The following is a 25,841-nucleotide window of genomic DNA, read 5'->3' on the forward strand; positions in this document are numbered from 1 at the left end:
TTATTTAGCATTATAAGGCCGAGTATTGCTCATTTTAATGCTTGAGAGACTAATTGAGCAAACTACTATCTATTTGATTTGAAATAAATGCGGCTTGGTTCCATTACTTCACATCAAAGAAAAGGGAAGAAAACTTTATTCGAGAAAAGTGCTTGGAATGAAATTCAAATAAGATTATCACTACATGAAATTAATTGTGAAGACCTTTTATATATATATATATATATATATATATATATATATATATAAATGTAATATGATGTCAATGAGGTAAGTGATCGAGTGATGTCATCATTATTATCATGTGATTTTGCTTTTAAACAACAATTTTAAAAATAATTCGATGACCGTTCAAAAATAGTTTTTTTTTTGGGAAAAGAGAAACTTAACTCATATCATTAAAAATATCATAATTGATACAATTTGGGATGTGAAAAAAATCACAAAGATTTGTACTATCCATTGCTACTTTAGCAAGCTTATGAGCAACAATATTGGCAAATCTAGGGAAAAAAAACTCACATGAGAGTTTGGAGAGTAAATCACATTGAATATTTCATAAACATAAAGACTAAATTAAACAAAAAATTATCTAATATTTTTATTTTGATAAATTTGATTTTTTTTAACCTATTGAATAATCTCTTTTATTAAATAACTCCTTCATTTTGTGATCATATTTTTAATTCTTGGTACTAATTTCTTCTTGATGACATCATGCATAGGGACCAAGTCCAAAAGGAACCAAGAGGAGTGTGTTAGACTTGAAGGAAGAAGATCCAAATTCTTATTGAACTTTGGGTCACTTTTAAGTAGTTTACTTTCTCTTATTTGTATATATTTTTTCTTGTAAATAATTTTTTAGTTTTGACCTTGTGTTTTTGGGTCAAATAGTGTAGAAATTTATTTCTTTATAATTTTTATTTTTAAGGATGTAAATAATATTTTAACAAAGTGTAACTAAAAAATGAGATATGATTATTGGCCTTGAATTAACCCATGAGAGCACTATGGACGTGTGGTCCATGTAGGTGGACGTCCACTTGGTGCACAAGGTGCTCACATGGACAATTCAAACTTCAACAAGCCACATATGTTGCATCTAATTACACTTTTGGCACATTGCCATGTGACAACCCTTGTTGACTCTTTTAGATTTAGGATGTTGATATGAGTCACACTTATTATGCTTTGTCATGTGACAAGTTTTTATTGACTCTTTTAGATATAAGATAGTGACATTTTTTGGAGGAATATTCAAAATTCAAGTTGTATTTAGGATTTGTAATTTTGAGTACAAGTTAACCTAACAAAAGTTACATGTAACTTAGGTTAGCTTAACTTGCACCACAACCAAATCATATATATACATGTTCCCTTCATATGACCGAACACTTTTGATCATTTGTCAGAAATAATATTGAGATTTCTCTTCTAAAAATTTTAATTCACTCTCTTGGAGAAAACCTCTCCTTCTGAACTTCTATCAAGAAATTCTTCCTTATGGCAAATTCTTCACCTTCTTACTTATCTTTATTTGAAGTAGTGCGTACTTATTTTACTACTCCATCATTTTTGAATTTCATTTGAGCTTTAAAGAATCATGGATGAAGATTAGGAGGACATTAGAGCTAGTTGACTAGTTGAAAAGAAACAACCTTTATCTCTTCGTCTAATTTCATTAGTTGTCATGCATGATCTTATTAAGATAAATAAATAAAATTTATATTTATCTAGATAAAAAAAATTAGATAATTTTTTTTCAATTTAATTATAATATTTTCAAAATATTGAATTTGATTCCCCACACACACATGCCCGTACAATTTTTTTCTCTTTACACACACACACATATATATATATATAAATATATATAGGAGGTTATAATTACACCGGTGTAATTTTTACTAAGTATTACAATGCTTAATGACTTTATATTAATTGCGAATTTTGTAAATCCAACAGTTAGATTGAAAGTTCATATCATTTTATACGTATATATCAAATTTTGTTAAAATTGAACAACAACTTGAAGGTAATCAAAATATTCATATTTTAGTGTATTTTGAAATGAATATATTACGTCAATTTTATTTTATAAAAATAAAGTATCAAATCATCTTAGATTAATATAAAATTTTGTATACATAATCTAAGAGATATGAACTTTCAATTTAACGGTTAAGTTTACAAAATTCACATTTAATATAAAATTATTGAGCAGTATAATACTTAGTAAAAGTTACACCAGTATAATTATAACCTCTCATATATATAAATATATATATATATATATATATATATATATATATATATATATATTTCCTTTACCATCTCCTCTCTTCTCTTCCTACAATTAATTGCATTCTACAACACACAATTGGAAGTTGTTGTACTTGTAACTTCGTCTTCGTGTTACCCATTCACTTATAATCCACCCTTTACGATCCAAATCCCACGTACAAATCTTACAATGACCTCACTTATGACATTTCCATCCCAAGGAAATGTTCCAAATACTACTATTACTAGATCCAACAATTTGAGCACAAGACCGAGGTTTTTTTTTTCATAAGCAAAAATTGTCTTAACTTTTGCAATTAATAATATTTTTATAACATCGATACTGAAAAACAATTAAGAATGTTGGTAACAGGAATATAGCCATAGCTAAAAAACTGAAGGAGACGAACAAATTAACGAACGAACGAGGCCACTACGAATTCGTTGAAGAGAAATCTAGAACGAGTGCCATCGTCGCCATGCCAATGACGTGAAGTCGAGTTGCATGAGCAACAACCATATGAGGAGGAAGAGGGTGTGTATATTACTTGTTCAATGTATTACGTTGTGGAATGGGGTCAGAGGATGATAGGGTAAAGAGAAAAAATAAAAAATAAAAAGGGAGAGAAATTTGCTACGGGTAATACATTCTTAAATTTTACAGAAAGTTACAATCTTATGTTGTATATTAGTTGATCACCATGAACCAGATTTCACGTTGGTGTATTTTAGAATCTGTCATTTTTAAAATGTTTAATTTGTTTATCTAATTTTTAAAAAATATTTAATATCATTTGTTCTTTTAATTAATACTGTTAGTATCAATTTAGACAGAAAGATAATATTTAATATTTTAAAAAAAATAAAGGATCAAATTGAATATTTTAAAGATGACAAAAAAATCAAATCTTAAAACTAAATAATAAGACAAAATATTATTAATTGCAAAATGTAATCCTTGTTAGTCACTTAACTTGAGTTACGAAAAGGTTTCACTAACTTGAAATTTTTTATACAATAAGTATTATCAGTGCCCACTCCTGACTTATGAATACAACCAACTATTGTAGTATTCTATAACTAGTCTCTCCAAGTTTACAAGGTAGGTAAAATTTAATATTACAAAGTGACTCTCTTAGAGAGGATGTGTAAGTTTAAGTCCACCTAGAGACTGTTAATTTGCTAAGGTAAGAATATTCTAAACTAGGATTTTCTTAAAGATTGTCCACTGGACAAATATTACAAGAGACTTAGAGGAGTTTGATTAGAGTTTTGGGCACAGTTAAAGAAAGTAGCGTGTATTCACAATATTTACAAAGTTCTTCTCTTCTCTTCAAGTCTACTCATATTTATAAACTTCATGAAGATATCTGTCGAGATGAGATCCTTTTTAGACATATTTTTTTGTAATAAATGCTCTTGAATATAGTTGTTCTAAACTTGTTCAAAGCTTCATAAATGCTTTGTCAATTTGGGAATGGGATAGAAAAACTTTGTTTGAACATGTTTATTTAGGCAACGACAATTTCTTTTGTAATTAATTTTCCTTTTCTAGATGCTACACTGGGACTACTTTATTGTATCATTCAAAAGAGGAAATAAAAACATATAGGCATTTATAACAAGCACAAGTTATTGGAATGCTTATAAACAACTGATATCAAATGTAATTAAGTTTGTTTTATGACATATAGACATTCAAATAAAGCATTGGACTTATAGTAGATAGTTTGTTATGAAATACTTTTGTTCTTTAAGTCTCATGATTCGTGTGATGACTTTGATAATTCATTAGTCTATCAATGTCATCTTTTTGTTATCACCAAAATTAAAGTATTAAACGCATATATCGTCTTTGGTTCAATAATATTTTTATTTTTTATGATGACAAACTTATGATTTAGATTCACTATAAAAATGAAACATGTTTGTCATACACTTATATCATGTTTTTGATGATGACAAACTTATAACTTAAGTATCTATGGACCTAATTAAAGTAGATGTAACAAAAATTCAATATTAGAAAAAAAAATTAAATATTTTTGTAACATTAACACAAAAAATATAATGTTACAAAAAATTAACGATAAAGACTATAAAAATAAAATAATTGAAACTGTAAGTATAAGAATTAAAAGATTTATCTTAAATGATATGACTAAAATGAATTAAAAAAAATAAGTATAGAAATTAAAATAATTATTTTAAATTATAGTGACAAAAAGATAAAATAAGTAAAATTATAAAAATAAAAAAAAAAATTAATTTTATATAAGAGTGAAGTTTAAAATATATCAAATTTAATCTCTATTAATAATTAGTTTAACAAAATTACTTGACACGTTAAAAGAAAAAAAATTCAAAAGTGAAGTTTAAAAATAAGACTAAAAGTAAAACTGAACTTTTTCTTTGTGCAAAAGTATGTTTAAATTTTTAATTTATTTTTTTTAAAATTTTTATTTTTTATAACTGTTCTCTCTACCAAAAGTAACTCACTCTCCTTTTTAATTTGAACTTGTTTATTTTCCTCTCCGGTCTCCACCTATTTTCTGCTTCCCTGTAAAAAGGGTGAAGAAAACCCCGTGAAACCCACTCGTTCTAGTGGCACCGCTTTTCAAATTTGCGACCTTCTCATTTCTAACGTAAGTTCTAGGCTTCTTTTCTTATCTGCGTTTCCTATGTATTTTTATTCCCCATTTTCCGTTTGGTAAACAAGAAAATTGAACCAATGAGCAATTTTATTTATTTTTTGTTTAAATTTCGGGTTAATACAACTAAAATTTGGTAGTTTACAAAAATAGGTGAAGAAAACAATGGCATTAGTTTGGAAAGAGTAGAATTCGGTAGAAAGGAAATTGGAGTCTAAAAATAAGGGGAGGACAAGTGGGAAAAAAGGGTTTAAGTAGAAAGGAGGAAGCTTTGGAATGACCAAAGGAATTCGGTTAAGATTATTATTATTTATTATTTTGAGAGGGTTAAGATTAAGAATAAATAAACATTGTGATTTGTTGTTAATGCATATGCTCTTTGTGGATTGTTATTTTGTTAAAGTTGGCATTTTGACTTTCTTTCCACTCTTTTAGCTCTTCTATATTCAGTAAGATTTTCCTTAGATTTGTTTATTGTCTATTTCTTTGCCCAAAAGTTTAAATTGATAAACTCCCCCATCTTTCTAACTTTTGAAAACTTGAAATGCAGAATTTATGGGACAGATATAAATGAGTGAAGTTCTGTGAGTGGAAAAAGTTTTTTGGCAAAGAACTTTTGGGGTTGATGGAGATTAATATAGAAAAAATGGGAGAAGAGAAAGAAATGTTAAACCCCAATGTTGTTGGCAATAGTGTGTCACAATGTTGTCGGTGTAATGAATGGGAAGAGAGATGCAAGAAAGCTGAAGTGAGGTATGCAGAGTTAGAGGTTGAGCTTATAAAGAAAAAGGAGCAGTGTGAAGAACTGGAGGCTAAAGTTATGGTACTGGAGGGAGAAAAGTTTGAATTTGAAGATAAGCTGAAAGTTTTGAGTGAAGGACTTAAAAGGCAAAAAGAAGTTAGTGGTGGAAAAGAGGGAGAGATAAAAGCTGTTGTTGATTTGACAGAGGACAATGAGGCTGTTCAGTTAATGATTGAAAACAGAGTTTTGAATTGTGAGAAGATGAGGGCTGAGAGTGAGGTTGAGGTCTGGAGAGACAAGTACAAGAAATTGGAATCATGGGCCTTACAGTTGGGGATGCGAAATGAAGAAAATGGAAAGGAACTAGACAATAAGCCAATAAGTAATGAAGGAAATTTGCATCTTGATACAAGCTTTGGCTTCTTACAGAATAAGGAGAAAGTTGCGACATTGGGGAATAATGAAATTGAAGATATGCAGTCAGCAGGTAATAACTTGGCTACCCAATGGAAGTATGGAACTATCACTTTTTTATTTTAATTTAAATATTTTTTGGTAAATAGCTTTTGAATGTCTTTAATCAGTTGTTTTACTTAACTGCAATCTTTAGTTATTGACGTGGGTGGCAGCTACAAATATCTCATGACCTATTTATTTTTAGACAATGAAGTGGTTATGCACTTTCATTGTTTAGAACATACAATCAAATCAATTTACCTTTTGTCAGGATTAACTGATTATGTTTGTTGAGTTTTAATCATGAGTGTTCGCTGTATCTCCATCTAGTAACTCAATATTTGTAAAATTAAAAAAGTGCATTGAGTTTGATGTCATTTGAGCCAACTGCTTTACTTTCTATATCTTTAATGTACCTTGTCAAAATTCAACTGTGATAGACTTTATTCCTAAAGTAAAAATGTTGTGGTTTCTGACACTATCATTTTTTACATTTGTATCTATGGGGCCTTCTTGAAGATACACCTTCTGATGGAATATTTCAAAGAAGTCCTATAAAAGGTGTGCTACCTAGCAGGAAACTTAAGAAAAAGTTGACGTTTAAAACTGAAGATTCTCTCAGCAAAATGATGGCTCCATCTCAACCCATTGGTGCAAACCCTGCTCCTTTCAGTGTAATTGATATCATTGATAGTGACGATGAAGCTTATATCACTCAGAACCCTGTACCAGATAGGCAGGGTAATGAAAGTATTTATGTTTCACCATGTTTTGCAGCAGAAGGAAAGGAATCTAACAACAGTTGTGCCCAAAACAACCAGGAAAGTTTGGATTTGGGTGAAGATATCTTATTTGTTGCAACTCCTAAGAGAAAACGAACTTGTAACGTTGTTACAAGTGATTCTGATAGTGATGATGGTGATGATGATATTCCAATTTGTAAGCTTAAAAGGAAGCATATTCAGGAAGTAAGTTCTGACCAAGTTATACCTGACTTCAGTAGTTCACTTCCTGCAACTATTTCAGAGGATGACAAAGTCACAGACACTGTAATGACTAGGCGTCGTCTAAGGCCTCTGAGAAAATGTGTAGGCAAAAGTCAGAATGATAAAATATCTTCTTCATGTAGACCTCATAAGGCCAAGCATCAGCAAAGTAATCCATCCAACAATGATTCTGATGAATCAGAAGAGGATTTGTCATATAGTGAGGAAGAAAATATGAGTGATTTTATTGTTACTGATTCTGATGTATCTAATCGTGAAGACACATCTAGCAGGTCACAAGATGTATCTAATTGTGATAAGGACTCTGATTCCATTAACTCACAAGATGTACAAGATAGTAATAAGGATTCTGATTCACAGGATGTATCAGATGGAGACGTGGACTTTGGTAAGATATTATCAAAAATTCAGAGAAGCAAAAACACCATGAAGTGGGAATTCGAGGCTGACATGCTTGCAGCATTTGGTAAGGATCCAGAATTGTGTATGAAGGCTGTGTGTGCTCTTTATCGACAGCAAACTTCTGAGGAACAGATGAGCAAGGGAGCATTGTTCTCCAACCGGCGTGGATTCAGCAAGTTAGATGCTCACAAGTAGGTACCCAAGATAATAATGTATGCAATGTGGTTCATGTCTCTCTTGCAATGTGGTATAAATAAGGGGTTGATGTGGTATTTTCTGGCTCTCTCTTATGGTAGTTTTCATTCAGCCGATTTAATTTAGTTTAGTCATATATGGTACAGTGTACTAAAATCCTTCTGCTTTACTCCCTCCCATGGTGACATCGATATAAGGAGTTCTGTTTGAATGAGTTACTTATTGTTGTCTCTCGTTTAGCTTTATTAGTAGTAATGTATAAATACAAATCTTTAGCATTGTGCTGCACTCTCTCCTAAGTGCATTAAGGAGGCTTTAAAAATAAATACGTTATGGCCTCTCAGTATGTGGTTAACACTTGACGGTTTTTTATTTGCTAGATCACTTTGTGTATTGTGTAGAGCTTTTGGCAATTATGCATTTTCTACTTGGAATTAGAAGAATGACTCTCTCTCATCTAATTTTGTAGTTTTCAATAGATTTTAATCGATGAGAGTGAGTGTGTTAGAGTGTGTTGATAATACTCCTCAAAAAGAAAAATGCTAGCAACACTCTAATTGGTTGAAATTTATTGGAAACTACAAAATTTGATAGGTTCCATGCCTTATTTAATGACCTTATATCTATCCTTTCTTTCATGATTTTGTAGTTTTTAATAAATTTTAATCAATGAGAATGAGTGTATTAAGATGAGTGTTGTTAGTACTTCTCAAATGGGAAATGCTAACAACATATTCTTGTAAACACACACTAATTGATTGAAATTTATTGAAAAATATAAAATTTGGTGGGTTCCACACCCTATTTAATAACTTTCTTGATTTTTAAGTTTTCAATAAATTTTAATCAATGAGAGTGAGTGTGTTAGAGAGTGTGATACAAGCACTCCCCTTAGAGGAATATCTTAGTCTGATATTTCTCTCCTTTCAGCCTTTTGTGAAAAATCTGAAAGCATGTAGCCATCAATCACATACCATTAATTTAACACTCTTATAGAAGACTTCAGTCCGTTTAGATAAACTTATTTAGAAGCATTTCTAGGAAAAATAATAGAAAGGAAAATCTAAATAAATTTCTCTATAAGCTAAAGTTAACTTACACATAAGTTAAAAAGTAATATTTTGGAGAAGCTAATAGAAAAAAACTTCTATAAATTAGTTTATACATATGATAATTTTAACTTATAGACAAAACATATTTTTATTTTTTCTTCATATTCTTCTTTATTAGAAATATTTCTAGAGATGTGTATCCAAACAGGCCTTTTTTCTATGGATTAAGCAAGTTGGGGGCATGTTATCTTGAGTGTGGCACTTGCATTTCTTGTGTTTCATTCCATATACTAATATTTGCTCTGCACTCGACTGTTCTAAGTTATAAGCGTGTCCATCATACTATTTCTTCGGTCGCATCATTTTGCATTTTTAGATACCTTGTCATCTGTTTTCTGTTAGTTTATTTTTTTCTGGCTGAAATTTCATTAAAGGGGCAGTATTTTGGCGGAGTTCCTCACTGATGGAGATCCTTATGGTGGTTTAAAGAAGTCTGTGAAGGAGTTGCAAGAATATGAACCAGAAGCAGTTGAAGTGTGCAGATCACTAGCGATTCACTATTCTAAGCAACTATTTGAGATTTACAAGAATAAAGAGGATCCACTTTTCCATGACTAGAGCAGCATTAGGCTCCTTTTCAATGTGTAAGATATTGTAAGATATGGAAATGTATTTATTTATTTGAACTACACATTTGGAGGTTTTTATTTTTTATTTTTTATTTTTTTTATTTTTATTTTTACCAGTGTGTTTTGTCATAGTTTCAGAATATGTATATATACACGTGATGGCCCTGAGTACGGTTGGGGTGGCATTTTACTTTTTAGAATAAATGATGAATTATATGAAATTATTATAAAAATCACCAATAATTAGTCTAATGGGTGATGTTTTTACTTATCAAAAATTTACTTACATATTTGGAAAAATGAACTGTTGATTTTGCAATTTATGCATAATTTTGATTAGATTATTAATTATTTTGCAAAAAAATAAAATTAAAAAAGACAATATTCAAATAATTATGAAAATATAATTTTCTTAGTTTGCTTGGAGCACCAAAAATCTAATGGTTGGCCTTGTATATACGATAAGTATATAGTCTTGTTTTAGCCGCACTTTTGATTTTTTATTTTATCAATTTTGCAAATATTCATCGCCATATTTTTTTTTATGTAAAATTAATTTTTTACTATTTTAATTATACAATTTTGGCGTATTTGTCAACTTAATCTCCATTGACGAGAATGTTGACTTGAAAGGACAATAGAGTGCCATGTAAATATTTTTTTAAAATATTAAATGTTGAATTCTGGAAAAAAAAAAATTGCAAGACTTATTTATACATCATTCTACAAATAAAACTTATTTATACAATTAAATCAATTTATTTATTCTACCCGTGGACAACTTTAAATGACAGGAATGCTTTCCATTATTTAAATTCAATTTAATTGAATGGGAAAAATATGAGAAATATCTTTAGTCTTTTTTGACATATTTCACGTAATGTGACAATTAAAAACTAATATAAATCTACAAATTATAATTTTTTAGAATCAAATATTATTTTAATATAAATAAATGGAATACCACATCACGACAACCTATGTGGGCCTTGCAAATAATTAGAATTTAGACATGCATAGAAAAGAATCTGTGTGTAGCCAAACAGCTTAAAAGAAATGAGATATTAGAGGGATACAATACAACCAACCAAACATTCCACCAACTCAGCAAAATGAGAAATCCAAAAGAATGGAAAGATAAAATTAGTAAAAAGCAGAAAAGAATTTGGTAATGGGTCCCTCCCTGAGGCTGAACGCTGAAGGTGCGGGGGCACCTCTAATTTTACATCTCAACATGGTTGGCTTTGTAAGGAATGAGTGCTTATAAAAGGAAGAGAATTGATTGTGACATTCACCACCCGCAGATACTCACTAAGCTTTCTCATTCCGATTTCTCTCTCCTTTCTTTCTCTCTTAACATTGAAATATTAAGAGAGAGAAAGAGAGAGAGAGAGAGAAAATGGCCTTTTCCAGTGATTCATGCAGGGTGGCCATCTTTCTTGGTCTCATTTTCGCAGCCCTTATGACAGTGGCTTCTTCTCAATCCATGGCTCCGGCTCCCGCTCCAACCAGTGATGGTAATTAAACGTTCTTTTCTATCATCTTCTCATCATTCAAATATCTTCCTATATGCATTATTATTGGGCTTTGCATGTCATAATTAATCTCTTAGCTTTGGAAACGTGATCTCATATTTTAATTATTCAATGATCCATTGCATGATGCATTGCTAATAATTGAATTGTTGTTTGCAATTTGCAGGCACCTCAGTTGACCAAGCTGTAGCGTATGTCCTAATGTTGGTTGCCTTGGTTCTCACTTACATCATGCATTAAGGCACCTACGAGGGATGGCACGTCCTAAATTGAGAGTTTTTTTTTAATATAAGCACTTAGGTGGGAGAAAGATATTTTAATTTCATATATATATATATATATATATGCATTTTGTACATCTTCTCTTGCTCCAAATATACTGTCCTCCTATTTTTTTTCAGTGCTTTATATTATTTTGCTTTCTAATTTGTTAGTTATTATTGACAAGGAATGAAGGCAAAATAAATAAACAAAAAGAAATCGAAAGAGCGAAAACAACATGTGATAAGAAAGAAGAAAAAAATGACCTTTGAATGGATCAGCACAAATATTTCAAATTTCAATCAAAGTGAATAATAATTCTATTCTTGGCATTAAAATGTGTCGTGTGTAGTGTAAAATATCGTAAATTCCTTAACGAATTCAATCGATATAAGGCGAGACGTGTAAATTAACTGGGTTTGTAAGTTCAAAACGTGAATTAACGCATTGTATCTTTTCCCCTCATCATTCGATTTTGTCTCTTTTACAGATCACGGTGATGCCGACTCAGATGGAGCAAAATCTATTATTAGTTAATTAGGATATTCAAAAATTCACCTGAGCAATAATTTTGTTAGTTTTTATATAAGATGTATGGTAGCTTTAGGAAGTGCGTTGGATGGTAACTTTAGGAAGTGGGTTGAATTGAGATTTTAAAATACATTTTTATTATAATTTTTTAAATAATATTTAATTAAAAAATTAATATAAAAAGTTATGTGGTATTCAATTAAGATAATTGAGATTATTTTATGAGTACATCAAAATTTTATTATACTCAATTAAGATAATTATGATTTCTTTTTTTGAAAATATCTCAAAATCTAATTGTATTCGATTAAGACTTTCTTTCAATTAAAAAATGTTTTAGCATTCAAGAACATAAACATTTTAATGAATTATTTTAATTGATGTACTTTGTGAGATATTTTAGTAAAATTTAAATATATTTCACTTGTCTAACAATTTCATTAAAATTATTGAAATTTTGCATGACTTTTTTTTACTTGTTTATTTTTTTTTCTCCTTCACCTTTTTTGCTTTTCTTTCTTTTTAGTCTCTCACTCTCGTTCTCTCTCTCTGTCTCTCTCTCTCCTTCTTCTCCTCCTCCATGCCACTTATCACCTTTAAGGTATCAAAGAAAGGAATTGTTGTGTATGTTAGTCATAAAAGATTTTTTTTTTTTGAGACTTTACATACTTCAAGGGATGTGTTTGTCTTTCATTTGACAAAAAGTATGTCTTCATTCTGTTTTTAGGTGCGAGCACCAAATAAGCTTTTATTAATTGCTTTCAATTTATTAAGGAGTATCATAAACAAATATGATTAGGTTATTAGACATAATAAATGATAAATAATAAATGCATTCTTCTTATAAACAAAGTGGTTCTTCTAAAGGACTATGCATCATAATAATCAATCATCTATTTTAATTTATCTTTATAGTATGATCTAAAAAACATTTCTTTGATGAAAAACGTATGAGTTTTTTAGCATTAAAATTAATACCTTGATGGATCCAAGATTATCTTTTGATGTAACAAGCTCTCTCTTTTCTCTCTGTGTTCTTTGCTTACAAAAATTTCTTGTTAGTTCTACTCCTTAGTTCTTGACTGAGACATCCCTGTTGTATCTTGGGAGACTTGTACAGATACAACAGATAAGTCTTTAAGGTCAATGTCATCACATGTCTCAGGAAATTTTGTTAACATTTTGTTTAGTGTTTCAGGTTGTCCTACTAGTGACATATATCCACCTTTTTTTTCCAACAATCTTATGGACTTAGAATGAATGATGCTTTTACTACCACTACTCTTGCCACTGTTATGATCCCTCCTTTGATGATTGTCATCACGTATGCCAAAACCTTGCCCAACATCTTCAAAGTTGAGATCTTTATTGGCCAAAACTTTCGTCAATGACAGGAATGCATTCATTCCATACTAGACATGAACAAAGTTGATTATGCTCTTACTACTCCAAAGTTAGACTCCATTGCCTCTTTTGACGCTACTTCTAAAATGAAAGATTGGTCTCAAGCTAATTTTTTTCCCTTTATTTAATGGGTTCTAGCATCATGTGTGGCTAGTATTCTCATTATAGGGTTGTGACATAATTATTCTTTGTGAACCTCCTATGATGAATTCATGAACTATTTCTGTTAATTGTCAAATTATCTTAGAATATTATTTCTTATCTTAGTTAATTATAAGTTCATGATCAAATTCTTTTAATTAACAGAAACCTAAAATAATTGAGTTTTGAAAATTGGTATGATCAAGCTATTTTGTTAATTATTAATTGAATTAATTATTGAATTCACTTTTGCATGCATGTATATGCTTTGGTTTTAGAATAAAACTCTTATGATCAATTTAGGTTTTTCTTAAGATAAAGGTTGTTACCTTCTTGAAATCATAGGGTTATTAACAATTTTATTAGTAAAATTGACGATATTAGCTTATTAATATATGAATTTTATCTTTGGGGGGATCAGGAACTATAAGTCACAACTCTAGGGCTTTTATTTCTGAATCTCAATAATAATTTTTCTAATATTTTTTCTTAATCATTATTTTCTCCAATAAAATTTATATTTCTTCAAATTGCTAAAAATCAAAGGTAAGTTAGTAATTATTTGAACCTAGTCCTTTGGTTCGATATATGGACTTTGTCCATTGTTACTACTATGATAATGTATGCTTTCCTTTAAACACATTTTAGATGCAACAAAGTTTCTTAGAAAGCATGCGAGTGAGGATAAAGTACACTGAAAAGTCTTCTATTGGTTTGTGGTAATAGTTATTGATCCTAAAGGCAATCCAACTTTTTAGAAAGGGCTACCCACAAAGGGTTCTAACAAATGAAGGGTTCTAACCAACAAGGAGTCGTGTGAAGTGTTGTGAGTGCAACCATTGAGATGTGAAATTTGAGGGGTGTTATGTTCGTAGTCTAATGATTGAACTAATTTTTATGTGTCCATATGGGGAAGATAACCTTTAAATCAAATTTTTTTATTATTTCTTTGAATATATTGCAAAAATTTTACGTTATTATTTTGATATTAATATTTTTTTTAATCAAAATAAGTGGAAGTCAATAGATTAACTCAACAAATATTTACACCTAGAACCTCTACAATGGTTATGATGTTTGACAATCCCTTAGAATATGTTGATTAATTGTGGATTCAATTATCTTAGTCATTATTAGTATTAGTCTTAGTCACAAATGCTTATGATCAATGAAATACATGATAATCTCTCAAACTAAATATTTCGTATTTCTAAGATGAATGTTTGAAATTTTACATTTAACATGTCTAATATTTATATCATCTGCTTTGATGATATTCCTTGATAGATTGAAGGAATAATAGTTTCTTTGGTACTCACAATGCTTAAAGGAACGAGAATTCGCTTTTCATCAAAATAAGGACAAATAGATATCTTAAAGTATGCAAACTGATACTCTTGATTGACACAGGAAACAATTTCTTTCTTTTAGTACCATAAAATGATATGTAGTCTCCTTGATCAAATAAGAAGTGACCATTCAGTGAAATACATTTAATGCAAATATTTATTGCACCAAAGGATACCTAATTCTACAATGAACCAAAACTAAACAAGTCAATGAGTGCTACTCAAAGATTTAAAACGGTCATCTTCAAATATCACCTATATATATAAAGAAGCTTAAACCTCATAGAGAAAAGAAGAATCAACAATCAAGGTGTATTCATTCTCTTCTATTATCTGTAAATCATTGTAATTAAAACTTTTATCACGCCTTATGTGTAATATGAAACTTTCTTTTATTTTTACCTAACTTAAATTATGTATTTTAACTTGAAGCCTGAAGGGACTTTATTGCTTAAAGAATATTTGGTGTTAAAGCTTGGATAAGCTTTACTGTTTAAAGAATACTTGAGTAGTTTTCTTGAAAAAACAAATCAAAGAACACTTTGGTTGAGCCAAGAGTAACATGTGAAAGAATACTTATATCTTTGTTAAAAATAATAGAACTTGATCAAGAATTGAACATAGTCTTGGTGGTTAAAATAACGAACTAGTATTGTTAAGTCAAAAGATAATGATGAATCCATCAAGTTTTCAAGTTTTAATGTTAACAAACAAAATATTTTTCTCTAAGAGAATGTTTTTGTACAATACAAATCAGATGAAGCATAAAATGAAAAATATTAGACAGATGATGTGTTATCAAACGAAACATATAGTCTGACTTTATAAAGTCTTAAATGTATATCATTTATAATGACTAATGATTACTTGTTACATGTCTAGTTGATTCCTTAATAGATCAAGCTAAAAAAGCTCGTTAGAACTCCCACATCTGCTAATTAAAGTGAATGAAGTAATGCTTTGCTCAAAAAACAAGGAAAAATGAATCCTTGAAATCATAGAGAAATTTAGCAAAAGTCAATGATGAACCTACTCCTCATTGACACACACTACATATAGTTAGTTTGGTATCCTAAAATCAATAAGTAGCCTATTTGATTATATAAGAAGTGAATATTTGGTGAAAAAAAAGTATGACATTGATGAAAGTACAACAAAGGCATATTTATGCCTAATAATTATGAATAATGGTAAATTGACTTATGCAAGTGTCGCTATTAAGTATTAAAACCCTAAAGCCATAACCATATTATGCAAATTTGGGTTTTGTGCCCATCTTTATATGTTGTTTCATTTTCTAAATTTTCCTCTAAGACGATTTTTAATCAAACGAAGCATACAGTTTGTCTCATATACATTAAATATTTAACATTTATTGAGACTAACAATAAAGTTTGCTTTGCATGCTTCATTTCTTAACAAAACAAATCAAAAGATCATCTTGAAATTCATAAATCTGTTAAAGAGAAGATTCTTTATTTTTGTCAGAACTAAATCCCTTAAATCACGGGAAAAAACAAATAAAGTCATTACTATAATTGCTCTACACTAACATTACTTTTGCAAGCTCCATTTGGTATGAAAATTTGATAAGTAGTCTCCTTAATCATATAAGAAGTACTATTTGGTGAAATATATTTAATGTTCACATTAAATGTCCCAAATGGTTACATACCACCACAAGGAAAGAAAATTAAGATAGAAAAAGTAAACTTGTGAGTTGGACTCAAAGTGTTATAATGATCATCTTCTCCGGGCTATTATATAATAAGACTATATGCTCAAGAAAGAAAAGAGAATTAACATATATATATATATATATATATATATATATATATATATATATATATATATATATATATATATATATATATATATATATATATATATATTATATATATATATATATGGATACATTTGTACATAAACATATTCTCTGAAAATTTATTCTTTCTTATAAATATTCATTGCTCTGTAATTGGTTGTATAACGTCTTAGTGAGACAAACACAACTTCTATGTAACCTTTATAACCATTGTTCTAAGTTGAGCTTAGAGAGACTTGTTTGAAAAATAATACTTGTTCTTGAGCCTAGAAAGACTTGTTGTTAAAAGAATACGTGGGTAGTTGCTCGAAGAGACAAGTTAAAGAATACTTAGGGTTGAGTCAGAAATGGCTTGTTAAAAGAATACTTGTATCTTTGTTTAAAGATATATAATAGAACTCAATTTGGTTAGATTGAAAACTGAATATAGTCTTTTAGACCTCAATTTTTAAAATTCTTGCATTACAAGTTTCTCTCATTTTCTCTCAACTCTCTTCTCTCTCACGAGTTCTCTCTTCTCTAGCTAAAACTCTTCATCTTCTCTCCCCACAAATTTGTGAGTCGATAACAATGAAGATGTACAGCTAAGTTTGATTAATCGATTCTAATTTTTGATTACGCAGTAAACTCCTCTCAAATATGAATTTCCCTTTTTTCTTTTTTTTGTTCTTCAATTAATTTCAAATTCAATTCATGATTGTGGATTCCTTTTTTGATTAATTGAAGAATAGAATCAATTCAAGTTAATTTGAGAACACCAAATTGGATTCAATTCGAATCGAAACAATGCGAAGTAGATTTGTCTTCATATGGTTTTCATAGAGCGCGATTGCGTTCTTCGTTCCTTAATTCGAATTGTATATTAAACGGTGAAATTCAGATTAATTTTTGATACAACAATAATTAGAAACTTGAATTGGTGTTTTATTCAATTAGATTGACAAATTCATGATTTTGTAGAAATAAATTGTAGTTTTACAATACGTTTTAATTTCTACACATAAATTGTTTGTGAAAAATCTCCTTGTTAACTCTTAATAAAATTTAAGTTTTTCTGAGTTGTCTTTCGAGGATTTGACACTAGTGGAAAAAGTGGCTTTTACGTCTCCTAAATTACGTCAGAATGGGCAAAGACCGACATTATAAAAACACGGTGGCACAACCGTAAATATCAGAAGATAATTTACGTCGGCCTGGTAGGGGTCCGACGTAAATTATCAGTTCTACGTCGGCTCTATACCTGACCGATGTAGAATTGATAATTTACGTCGGACCACTACCAGGCCGACGTAAATTATCTCCTGGTGCTAAAAAACTCCCAATATTCTCAAATTCTCGCGCGCGCCTTCTACTCTTTTTCTACTCTCATATTGATTCTCATATTCTTGTACGTAAGTTTCGGAGGCCCTTGTTTGGACACATTGCTCTCAGTCTAAGTCCTTGAAGAGTCTGCACTGAGGTAACTTTCATTCTCATATTCTTCCCATTATTTTGCTTATTTTTGTGTTTTACGTTCATCTGGAACGGCCCGTTCTGCAAGGAGAACGACCCATTCTGCAAGGAGGACGACCCGTTCTGCATGGAGAATGACCCGTTCTGCTGGAATTTTTGTTCTTGTAATTTGTTGATCTGGAACGGCCCGTTCTAATTTCAGTACGGGCCGTTCCAGATGCATTAAAGAAGAGACTTTTTTAGGCATTGACCTTTAGTTTACCATCCATTCTGTTTGTGTATTATTTGTTTTTTTATTAGTTATTATGTTGCTATATTGTTACTATGTTTTAGGCATTGACCTTTAGTTTACCATCCATTCTGTTTGTGTATTATTTGTTTTTTTATTAGTTATTATGTTGCTATATTGTTATTATATTTTTTACTTTATTTGTCTATTCAGTTAATTCATTGTTTTAATAATGAGAGTTTAATTTTTTCAGGATTATGGAGGATTCTGGGTCTGGCAGTGGAAGGAGGGAAGGTAGATCTGTCACCCGATTGTCTGGGTTGACAGCTGGGCGCATTGCCAAGGAGAGGACACCGGTTGAGGTGGATCCTCGTTCTGGCAAGGCATCAGGCCCAAATGCTGCCAAGTTTAAGAGCTATTTGGAAGTCCTAGCTCGACGACATGTTTTTATTATCATTCCATCATGGGATGATGTTCAGGAGGTTGACAAGAACCTCATGTGGCAGGATATTCAGGTATATACTTTCACATCCCTTGAATATTATATAACTTAAATACATTATTTATTAATTGTTGTTATTTTTATAGCAAAATTTTGACATTCCCAATACTGAGGTCATGAGGAGGAAGATGTTATCTGCCCTGGCCACCAGGTGGAGAGACTTCAAGACTTTCTTGACACGGGAGTATGTATTTGGAGAGCGACAAAATGAGACTCCCTGTCTAAAGTACCAGATCACTGATGAGGAGTGGATGCAATTTCGTGCCACTCGATTGGACCCTTCGTGGCAGGTTAGTTATTGATAACTCTTACATTGACACAAATACTTAAGGTATATTTTAATTAATCGTATTTTCTTTTTTGTATTATTGCAGGCTAAAAGAATAGCTGCCCAAGAACGACAGGCCAAGAATGATGCACCCCATCTATTGTCAAGAGGGGGATATGAAAGAAAAAAAAGGAAATGAAGAAGGCTAGGGCAGAGGCAGCAGGGGTTGAGTCTGCTGACCGTGTGGAGTCACCTCCCTGCCATGAGATGTGGATAGCAGCCCGGACAAAATCAGATGGGCAAATGACTTCTGAGTCTGCAAGGGTCATTGCAGATAAAATAGTAAGTAAAAATATACAAACTAACACTCTTCATTTCAACTCATTTAATTCATAAGTGTAATTTAGGGTATACTTATTGTTAATATGTTGTAGGAGGGTTTAGTTGAGCAGAACACCCAGGGCTCATTTGTTTCCGATGGTCGGAATGATATCCTCACAACGGCCATAGGAAGGCCAGAGCACGGAGGCCGTGTGCGTGGTGTTGGTGGTTCTTGGAGCCACCGAGATTTCTTTGGTGCCCGATCATCGAGGAGCACTGTTGACTCTTGCAGTCAAGAGGTTATGCAGAGATTGGAGCAGAGATTGGAGAGTCAGTTTGAAGAGAGATTGAAGAATATTCAAAAACAGTTTGAACAGAAGTTTGAACTTTTGGCTCGTTCTCAGCAACAGACTGCAGTTGCTCATGATGGTGTTCGAGTCAGCACTAAAGGGAGTTGTGCTGCTCCAAATCCCTCACCGGATCAGACTCACACTGATGTACCAAACCAGTGTGAGTTATATGTTGAGGATGACCCCCCACGGTTAGTGGCTTTTGGCCGAGTATTTGAGGGTGGCTCAACCATCCATGGTGTCCCTCTACAGCCAGACTGGACACGGGTTGTGGTTGACCAAGTTCAAGATGCTGCTGCTCCAGTGCCTTTGCCCAATACAGAGGTTCAACTAGTGGGGCAGGCAACCGGCACATTCTTAGCTTGGCCAAAACGTTTGGTCATGCCGCTTTCAGCACGAGCAAAGGTAATTATATTATTGCTCTTTTATATTCTTATAATTCTATTATTGTTTAACTAATTTTCATTATTTCTTTAGGATTTTATCAATCGTGGTAAGGAGGTCATCAGAGAACCTCATGTTGATGATGCTGATATCGCAGAAGCTGAGGGTGATCCCATATCTAAGCTTCTAATCATATTACTACGATTAAAGAAGAAACCAATTCAATTGCAGTGGGACATTAGAGTTTTTGGAGTTGATAGCTCTGATGTTCCACTATACATATCTTTGCCTGATGCATTAGAGATTGTTGGGGGAAACTCCATGTTAAATATATCTATCATATAGCTGTGGGCCATGTAAGTCATATTTTCTTTTATGAGTCTAAATTTACAATAATTACATTTAACTTATAATAATTATTTGTGTTAGGTACATGGACAAATTGAGTGTGGAGCAAGGACAAGCAGAAGTATATGGATTTATTGAGCCTCAATCAATCCAAAAATCAGGAAACACTCAGGTCCAGATCCAGCAATATATGCAAACATGGATGAGTGACTCAAGAAGAGATATATACATGGCTCCATACATTGACGGGTTAGTTTTTTAATTGGTTTTTTAATCATGGTAATTTTATAACTAATTTGTTTGTCATACAATGTAGGTCCCATTGACAGTTAATGGTAATCATTCCTAAGGAATACACCGTGGTGTGGTTTTGTTCTCTACATCGAAAACCAAGCCACGAAATTAAATGCCAATTACAAGGGTAACTAAATTTTTTCATTATGTTTTAAAACTGTAACTATATATATTGGCTAACATTTGTTTTTATTTCAATTAATTAGAATCGTGTCTGGAGCTAATATATTAAGTGGAAGAGGCAGATCATCAAAGTCATTGCATTTCATATGCCCTAAGGTTAGCAAATTAATTCATACAGTCAATAATATTTAAATTTATTGACTTTGGAAATAATAGTTATTTATTTCTCATTTTAGTGTAATAAGCAACAAGACTCGTTTGAATGTGGCTATTACATCATGTATTGGATGAGAGCCATAGTTTCTGCGGGTATTATTGATTCTTGGGCGCAAGTAATTCATATCAAAATTTATTTAACTATATTTACCTTTAGGATAATTAACATTGCATATTAATGACACTTAAATTAATGTTTCAGGTCTTTCAAGATCCATCTTCATTGCCCGAAGATGAGTTGCTCAAGATAAGAGAACAATGGACAACTTTTTTTCTAAGTTTAGTTAGTTAGATATTATGTTTATAGTTTGATAGTTAGTTAGTTTAGTTAGTTAGATATTATGTTTATAGTTTGATAATTAGTTAGCTTAGTTAGTTAGATAGCATTGACAAACATATGTTTTATAGCTTTTTTAGGATAATAGGATTTATAGCTTTTGTCATTCAATTTTGAAATATAATTTGAATTTCTATTCTGGACTGCCTGGTTTAGATTTGGTATTTTGGACTATATTTATATGCAGGTGTTTGGTATATCAAAAATTTATAAACGTTTTAAAAAAAAAAACAGCCACAATTTACGTCGGACATGGCGTTGTCCGACGTAAATTTACGTCGGGCCTTGCAATGGCCGACGTAAATTTACGTCGAACTACTCCATGTCCGACGTAAAATTGTGGCTGTTTTTTGTCCCTTTTACGTCGGTCTGTGAGAATCCCCGACGTAAATTTACGTCGCCTTTCAGAGGCGACGTAAATTTATGTCTCCCGTATTAACGTCGGAACCTTTTCCGACGTAAAAGGCTCAAAAAAGGCGACGTAAAAGACCCTTTGTGTACTAGTGTGACCTAGGGGTTCTCTATATTGCAAAATTTATGGGATACTAGTATTATTTGATCACATTTGACGGTGCATGTCACTCAACCTTTGACGAGGTTAAGCATCTAACTATGCTAAAGGACAAAGATCCATTAAGTGAAGTAGTGAAGGATAGTACCGACCCGAAAGAGCCTCTCTCACAAGGCCCTTTACCTTTAATGGAGAGGACTGCCAGTATTGGAAGGATTGCATGGAAGTGTTCATCAAATCCACCCAACACCACCTTTGGAGAATCATTAATCTAGGTGATATTGTTGTTATCAAGCTTGAGAATAAATATATTCAAGATGACTACAACACTCTACAACTTAACACTAAATCAAGATATACCCTTGCTTGCTCTTTATTCAAAATAGTGTACAAAAAGTTTTGTAAATGCTCAATTACCAAAGAAATATGGGATGCCATAAAGGTAACTCACGAAGGTACTGAAGATATAAAACTCAAGAGCTACTACACTTCTTCCGTTGATGAAAGAGTGAGCGAATCGAGTAATCTTTCTTAATGACGAATCAATCTCTCACTTCCTCACCTCCATGAAAACTTATCAATGTAGGGTTCTTCAATCAAGGTAATTGTGATTCATTTCTGAGAGAATATTCAACCTAAGGTTCTTGTATGGAGCATTTTGCATAGGTTCTTCATCATATGGTTCGTCTATCCCAATTTGTTAAGATTTCATTTGCTGTATTTTAAATTTTTGTAATGCATTTTTTACTATTATATGTAGATAATTCCTCAAATTTTTTAATTGCCTTGAGGGACAAAGTATATTAAATGAAGGATATAATTTGTTTTAGGTTCTCAATATTTGATCAAAATTGGTTATGCCAATGTCAACAGTCACCAGAGGAAGAATTCTAGATACTATTTTTTCTAAATTAAGTGAAAAGATAAGAGAATAAGGGATAGGAATATTTTGTTGGCTTACTGAGTTGTGAGAAGAGACTTGAAAGCTACAAGTAAAATTCACTAAGGAAAGCTAGATCTCTAAGGGAGGATTTGTTCATCATAAAAAACATATACACAATTTAGAGAAAAAGTTTATAAACTCAAGGATAACACTACCAATCCTGTAGATGGCTAGAAGTGACTCCTGGCTAGAAGAAAGGTAAGCTAGCTCACTTTTTCACTTTTCTTTTGGACCTTCACAACACAAAATATTTCTTTTCTAGAATGGTAGCAATATATCATTTATTATGATTTATGGTACTAGTTCAATGGTTTCTGTTCTCTTGCATTTCAATTGTTGGTTATGATGTTAAGATAAGCATATCTAGGTAAAGTAGTACTTCTTCACAACACTGTCCTTTCTGCACATTCATGTGTCTTGCTGTCCTGTGATCTCTCATTCCTTCAACTGCATTCCTCTTCCAACTCCAAACACTTCACTTTCTATTCACCGCAACAACCACCTTCCTTATCAGTGTCCACTCTCGCCCCACACTTCTTCACATTCCCATAGGTACATTCACCAAAAACCAATGTCTCATTTTGGAAATTATGTTGTCTATCATCACATTTTTACATTTTGTTTTTGCTATGATGTTGTAAGCAAAACAACCTTGGCAATGGCATGAATGTGCAGTTGAGTTATGCTTCTCTAAAATTGCATAAGTGCAAAAACATAAGACTCATCTCGGGACTGAGCCTTGCGGATAAGATCATACATCATATCTGTCACTTTTGACATGGCAGAGAACTAAAAAAATTGAGGAATTAACTGCATATAATAGTAAAAAATGCATTACAAAAATTTAAAAAACATCAAATGAAATCTTAACAAATTAGGATAGAAGAACCCTATGATGAAGGACCTATGAGAAATGCTTCATACAATAACCCTAGGTTGAATATTCTCCCAGAAATGAATCACAATTACCTTGATTGAAGAACCCTATGTTGATAAGTTTCATGGAGGTAAGGAAGTGAGAGATCGATTCGCTCATTCTTTCATCATCGGAGACGATTACGGAGATGATTTTTTTCGAAATCTTTGCACGAATCGCAAGTGAAAGAGAGAGACAAAAGCGTGTTATGTGTTTAATTAAAATTTTTTAAATAAACCAAAACTGATTAGATAACTTATAACTAATAATTAAAACATCTCACTGATTGCAGCGGTTATAAAACATAAAAATTAAATAAATAAACTGTTTAAAGTGAATATTATTGTAGTCGATGTTTAAATATATATTTAAGTCAATGATATTGATAGAATAAATATGAACTAAGCATGTGTATTAGATTAAAGAGTAGATTAAGTCTTAATTAGCAAAGTTTGGTGTCAACAATCTAAGTTAATTGAAGTAGATATAGTTTTAATTGTTTCCATCTTATCCTTTACTTTTGAATTCCAAATTATAAAATAAAATTTATGTCTTATCTCTTATGTTAATAGAATCGTAGGTAGTAATTTTTTACTTAATTAGCTTTTAAATGTAAAATTTGATCTTATATCTACTAAATTTCTGTGGAGAAGACTCATACTTATTACTGATTACAAATTGAAACTGGTAAACAGTTATTAAAGGATCGGCAAAGAGTGACTGTGGGAGCATCACATCGGGCAGAACACGTTGCATAGAACGTGCCACACACCCACAACGAGAATGCCATAGAACGGAGTGGCAGAGGGAACGTCATGCTAGTGAGAACACGTCGCTCAGAACACGATTATGGAGAACGCGTTGCAAATTAAACCCACATGTTGTAAACCCATAGTGAGAACACGTGGTAGAGGGTTTTCAGATTTCAAGTTTGTATTTACTTTGTAACTTGGCTGTTCTTTTAGATTTATGTTGTAAATTGTTTTTAAAATCGGTTGATACGTGATTTTAAAAGAGTCGCACTACAATATCGACAGAACAAAATTGGTAGTATAATTGATTCTATAGACTAAAAGCAACCAATTGTATGGATCCTTTATTCATTAGTGTGGATTGACTTAGGTGAAGTTATATTGGATCTAACCATTTACAATTGTTTTAAATTTTCTAAACATCAATTTGTTTTTCTTGTTAATATTTTAATTTCTTTTTGTTTTGTAAGACAGAGACATATAGTCTAAAGATAGTTTAAGGTTTTAAATAACTTATTTTAAATTTAATACATAGAATTATATAGGTATAATAAATTTAATAATGTTTTATATGTATCGGTTAAATTAGACTTGACTTGAAAATTAAAATTTGTTATTCAATTAGTACTTGAATTGAACTTAAAATTATCGACTCGTGAACACCCTTAAGATGTTAACCCGTGGCATCTGACTTTAGGAGAATTCAAAAGTGAGTCAAAATTAATTTACCATATATATATATATATGATAAGAGATTTTTTTATTTCAAAAGTAAGTCTATTTAAACTTACTCCGTTCAATAACTCATATTTTACATTAAATTTTAACGATTTAATCATTGAATTTAAAGTTCTTAATGCATAGATCAAATTTACAAATTTTTAAAAAAAATTAAAAATTATTTGATACTTCGTTTTATTAATTCAAATCAATATATAAAATGATTTTATGATTATCCGTCAATTTGAATTAATGAAATGAAGTATTAAATAATTTTTAAATTTTTTAAAAATTTGCATATTTGATTTATATATTAAAAAATTTTAAATTCAACGAGTTGAAATTTGATGTAGAACATGAGTTATTGAACGAAGTAATAGACTTACTCTTGGAATAAAATGATTTTTTCTCTCTCTATATATATATATTCAATACTAACCCTATGATGAAAGCCCCATGCGAAATGCTTAATACAAGAACCCTAGGTTGAATATTCTCTAAGAAATGAATCACAGATACCTTGACTGAAGAATCCTATGTTGATAAGTTTTCATGGAGGTGAGGAAGAGAGAGATCGATTTGTCATTGAGGAAAAGATTACTCTATTCGCTCACTCTTTCACCATGGAGACGATTACGGAGGAGATGATTTTTTTCGAAATCTTCGCATGCATGCAAGTGAAAGAGAGAGACAAAAGCATGTTAATGTGTTC

At 31.2% G+C, this 25,841-nt stretch overlaps 3 protein-coding genes and 1 long non-coding RNA gene across 4 annotated transcripts; 3 read left to right on the top strand and 1 right to left on the bottom strand.

The window, feature by feature from the left end:
• The first annotated feature begins 4,773 nt into the window (after positions 1-4,773).
• Positions 4,774-9,602, top strand: LOC109795268 (uncharacterized). Its single transcript, XM_020354718.3, has 4 exons — positions 4,774-4,928; positions 5,485-6,163; positions 6,652-7,732; positions 9,223-9,602. Exons 2-4 carry the CDS (start codon positions 5,560-5,562, stop codon positions 9,404-9,406), a joined length of 1,869 nt encoding a protein of 622 aa, XP_020210307.1. The 5' UTR covers positions 4,774-4,928; positions 5,485-5,559; the 3' UTR covers positions 9,407-9,602.
• A 1,089-nt stretch (positions 9,603-10,691) lies between these two features.
• On the top strand, positions 10,692-11,352 carry AGP22 (arabinogalactan protein 22). The gene is made up of 2 exons (XM_083064010.1): positions 10,692-10,934; positions 11,119-11,352. Exons 1-2 carry the CDS (start codon positions 10,817-10,819, stop codon positions 11,190-11,192), a joined length of 192 nt encoding a protein of 63 aa, XP_082920136.1. The 5' UTR covers positions 10,692-10,816; the 3' UTR covers positions 11,193-11,352.
• Positions 11,353-18,615: 7,263 nt separating this feature from the next.
• LOC145951744 (uncharacterized) lies at positions 18,616-21,835 on the top strand. The gene is made up of 2 exons (XM_083063703.1): positions 18,616-18,936; positions 19,021-21,835. The coding sequence occupies exon 2, from the start codon at positions 19,538-19,540 to the stop codon at positions 20,042-20,044; it is 507 nt and encodes a 168-aa protein (XP_082919829.1). The 5' UTR covers positions 18,616-18,936; positions 19,021-19,537; the 3' UTR covers positions 20,045-21,835.
• Positions 21,836-22,136: 301 nt separating this feature from the next.
• On the bottom strand, positions 22,137-25,358 carry LOC145951747 (uncharacterized). The gene is made up of 2 exons (XR_014429652.1): positions 23,711-25,358; positions 22,137-23,551 (listed from the first exon to the last, which is right to left on the bottom strand). It is a non-coding gene; the product is annotated as an uncharacterized LOC145951747 (long non-coding RNA).
• Positions 25,359-25,841: the final 483 nt, after the last annotated feature.

The sequence above is a fragment of the Cajanus cajan genome, chromosome 9, assembly GCF_000230855.2.
Source record: "Cajanus cajan strain Asha chromosome 9, NIPB_CcT2T_4, whole genome shotgun sequence".
NCBI lineage: Eukaryota > Viridiplantae > Streptophyta > Magnoliopsida > Fabales > Fabaceae > Cajanus > Cajanus cajan.

Excerpts from the sequence above, each read along its gene's own strand:
- LOC109795268 (XM_020354718.3), top strand. The coding sequence starts at position 5,560 with ATGGAGATTAATATAGAAAAAATGGGAGAAGAGAAAGAAATGTTAAAC. Across the intron at positions 6,164-6,651 it reads TGAAGATATGCAGTCAGCAG|ATACACCTTCTGATGGAATA; the intron begins GTAATAACTTGG and ends GCCTTCTTGAAG. Across the intron at positions 7,733-9,222 it reads AGCAAGTTAGATGCTCACAA|GGGCAGTATTTTGGCGGAGT; the intron begins GTAGGTACCCAA and ends ATTTCATTAAAG.
- AGP22 (XM_083064010.1), top strand. The coding sequence starts at position 10,817 with ATGGCCTTTTCCAGTGATTCATGCAGGGTGGCCATCTTTCTTGGTCTC. Across the intron at positions 10,935-11,118 it reads TCCCGCTCCAACCAGTGATG|GCACCTCAGTTGACCAAGCT; the intron begins GTAATTAAACGT and ends TGCAATTTGCAG.
- LOC145951744 (XM_083063703.1), top strand. The coding sequence starts at position 19,538 with ATGCAGAGATTGGAGCAGAGATTGGAGAGTCAGTTTGAAGAGAGATTG.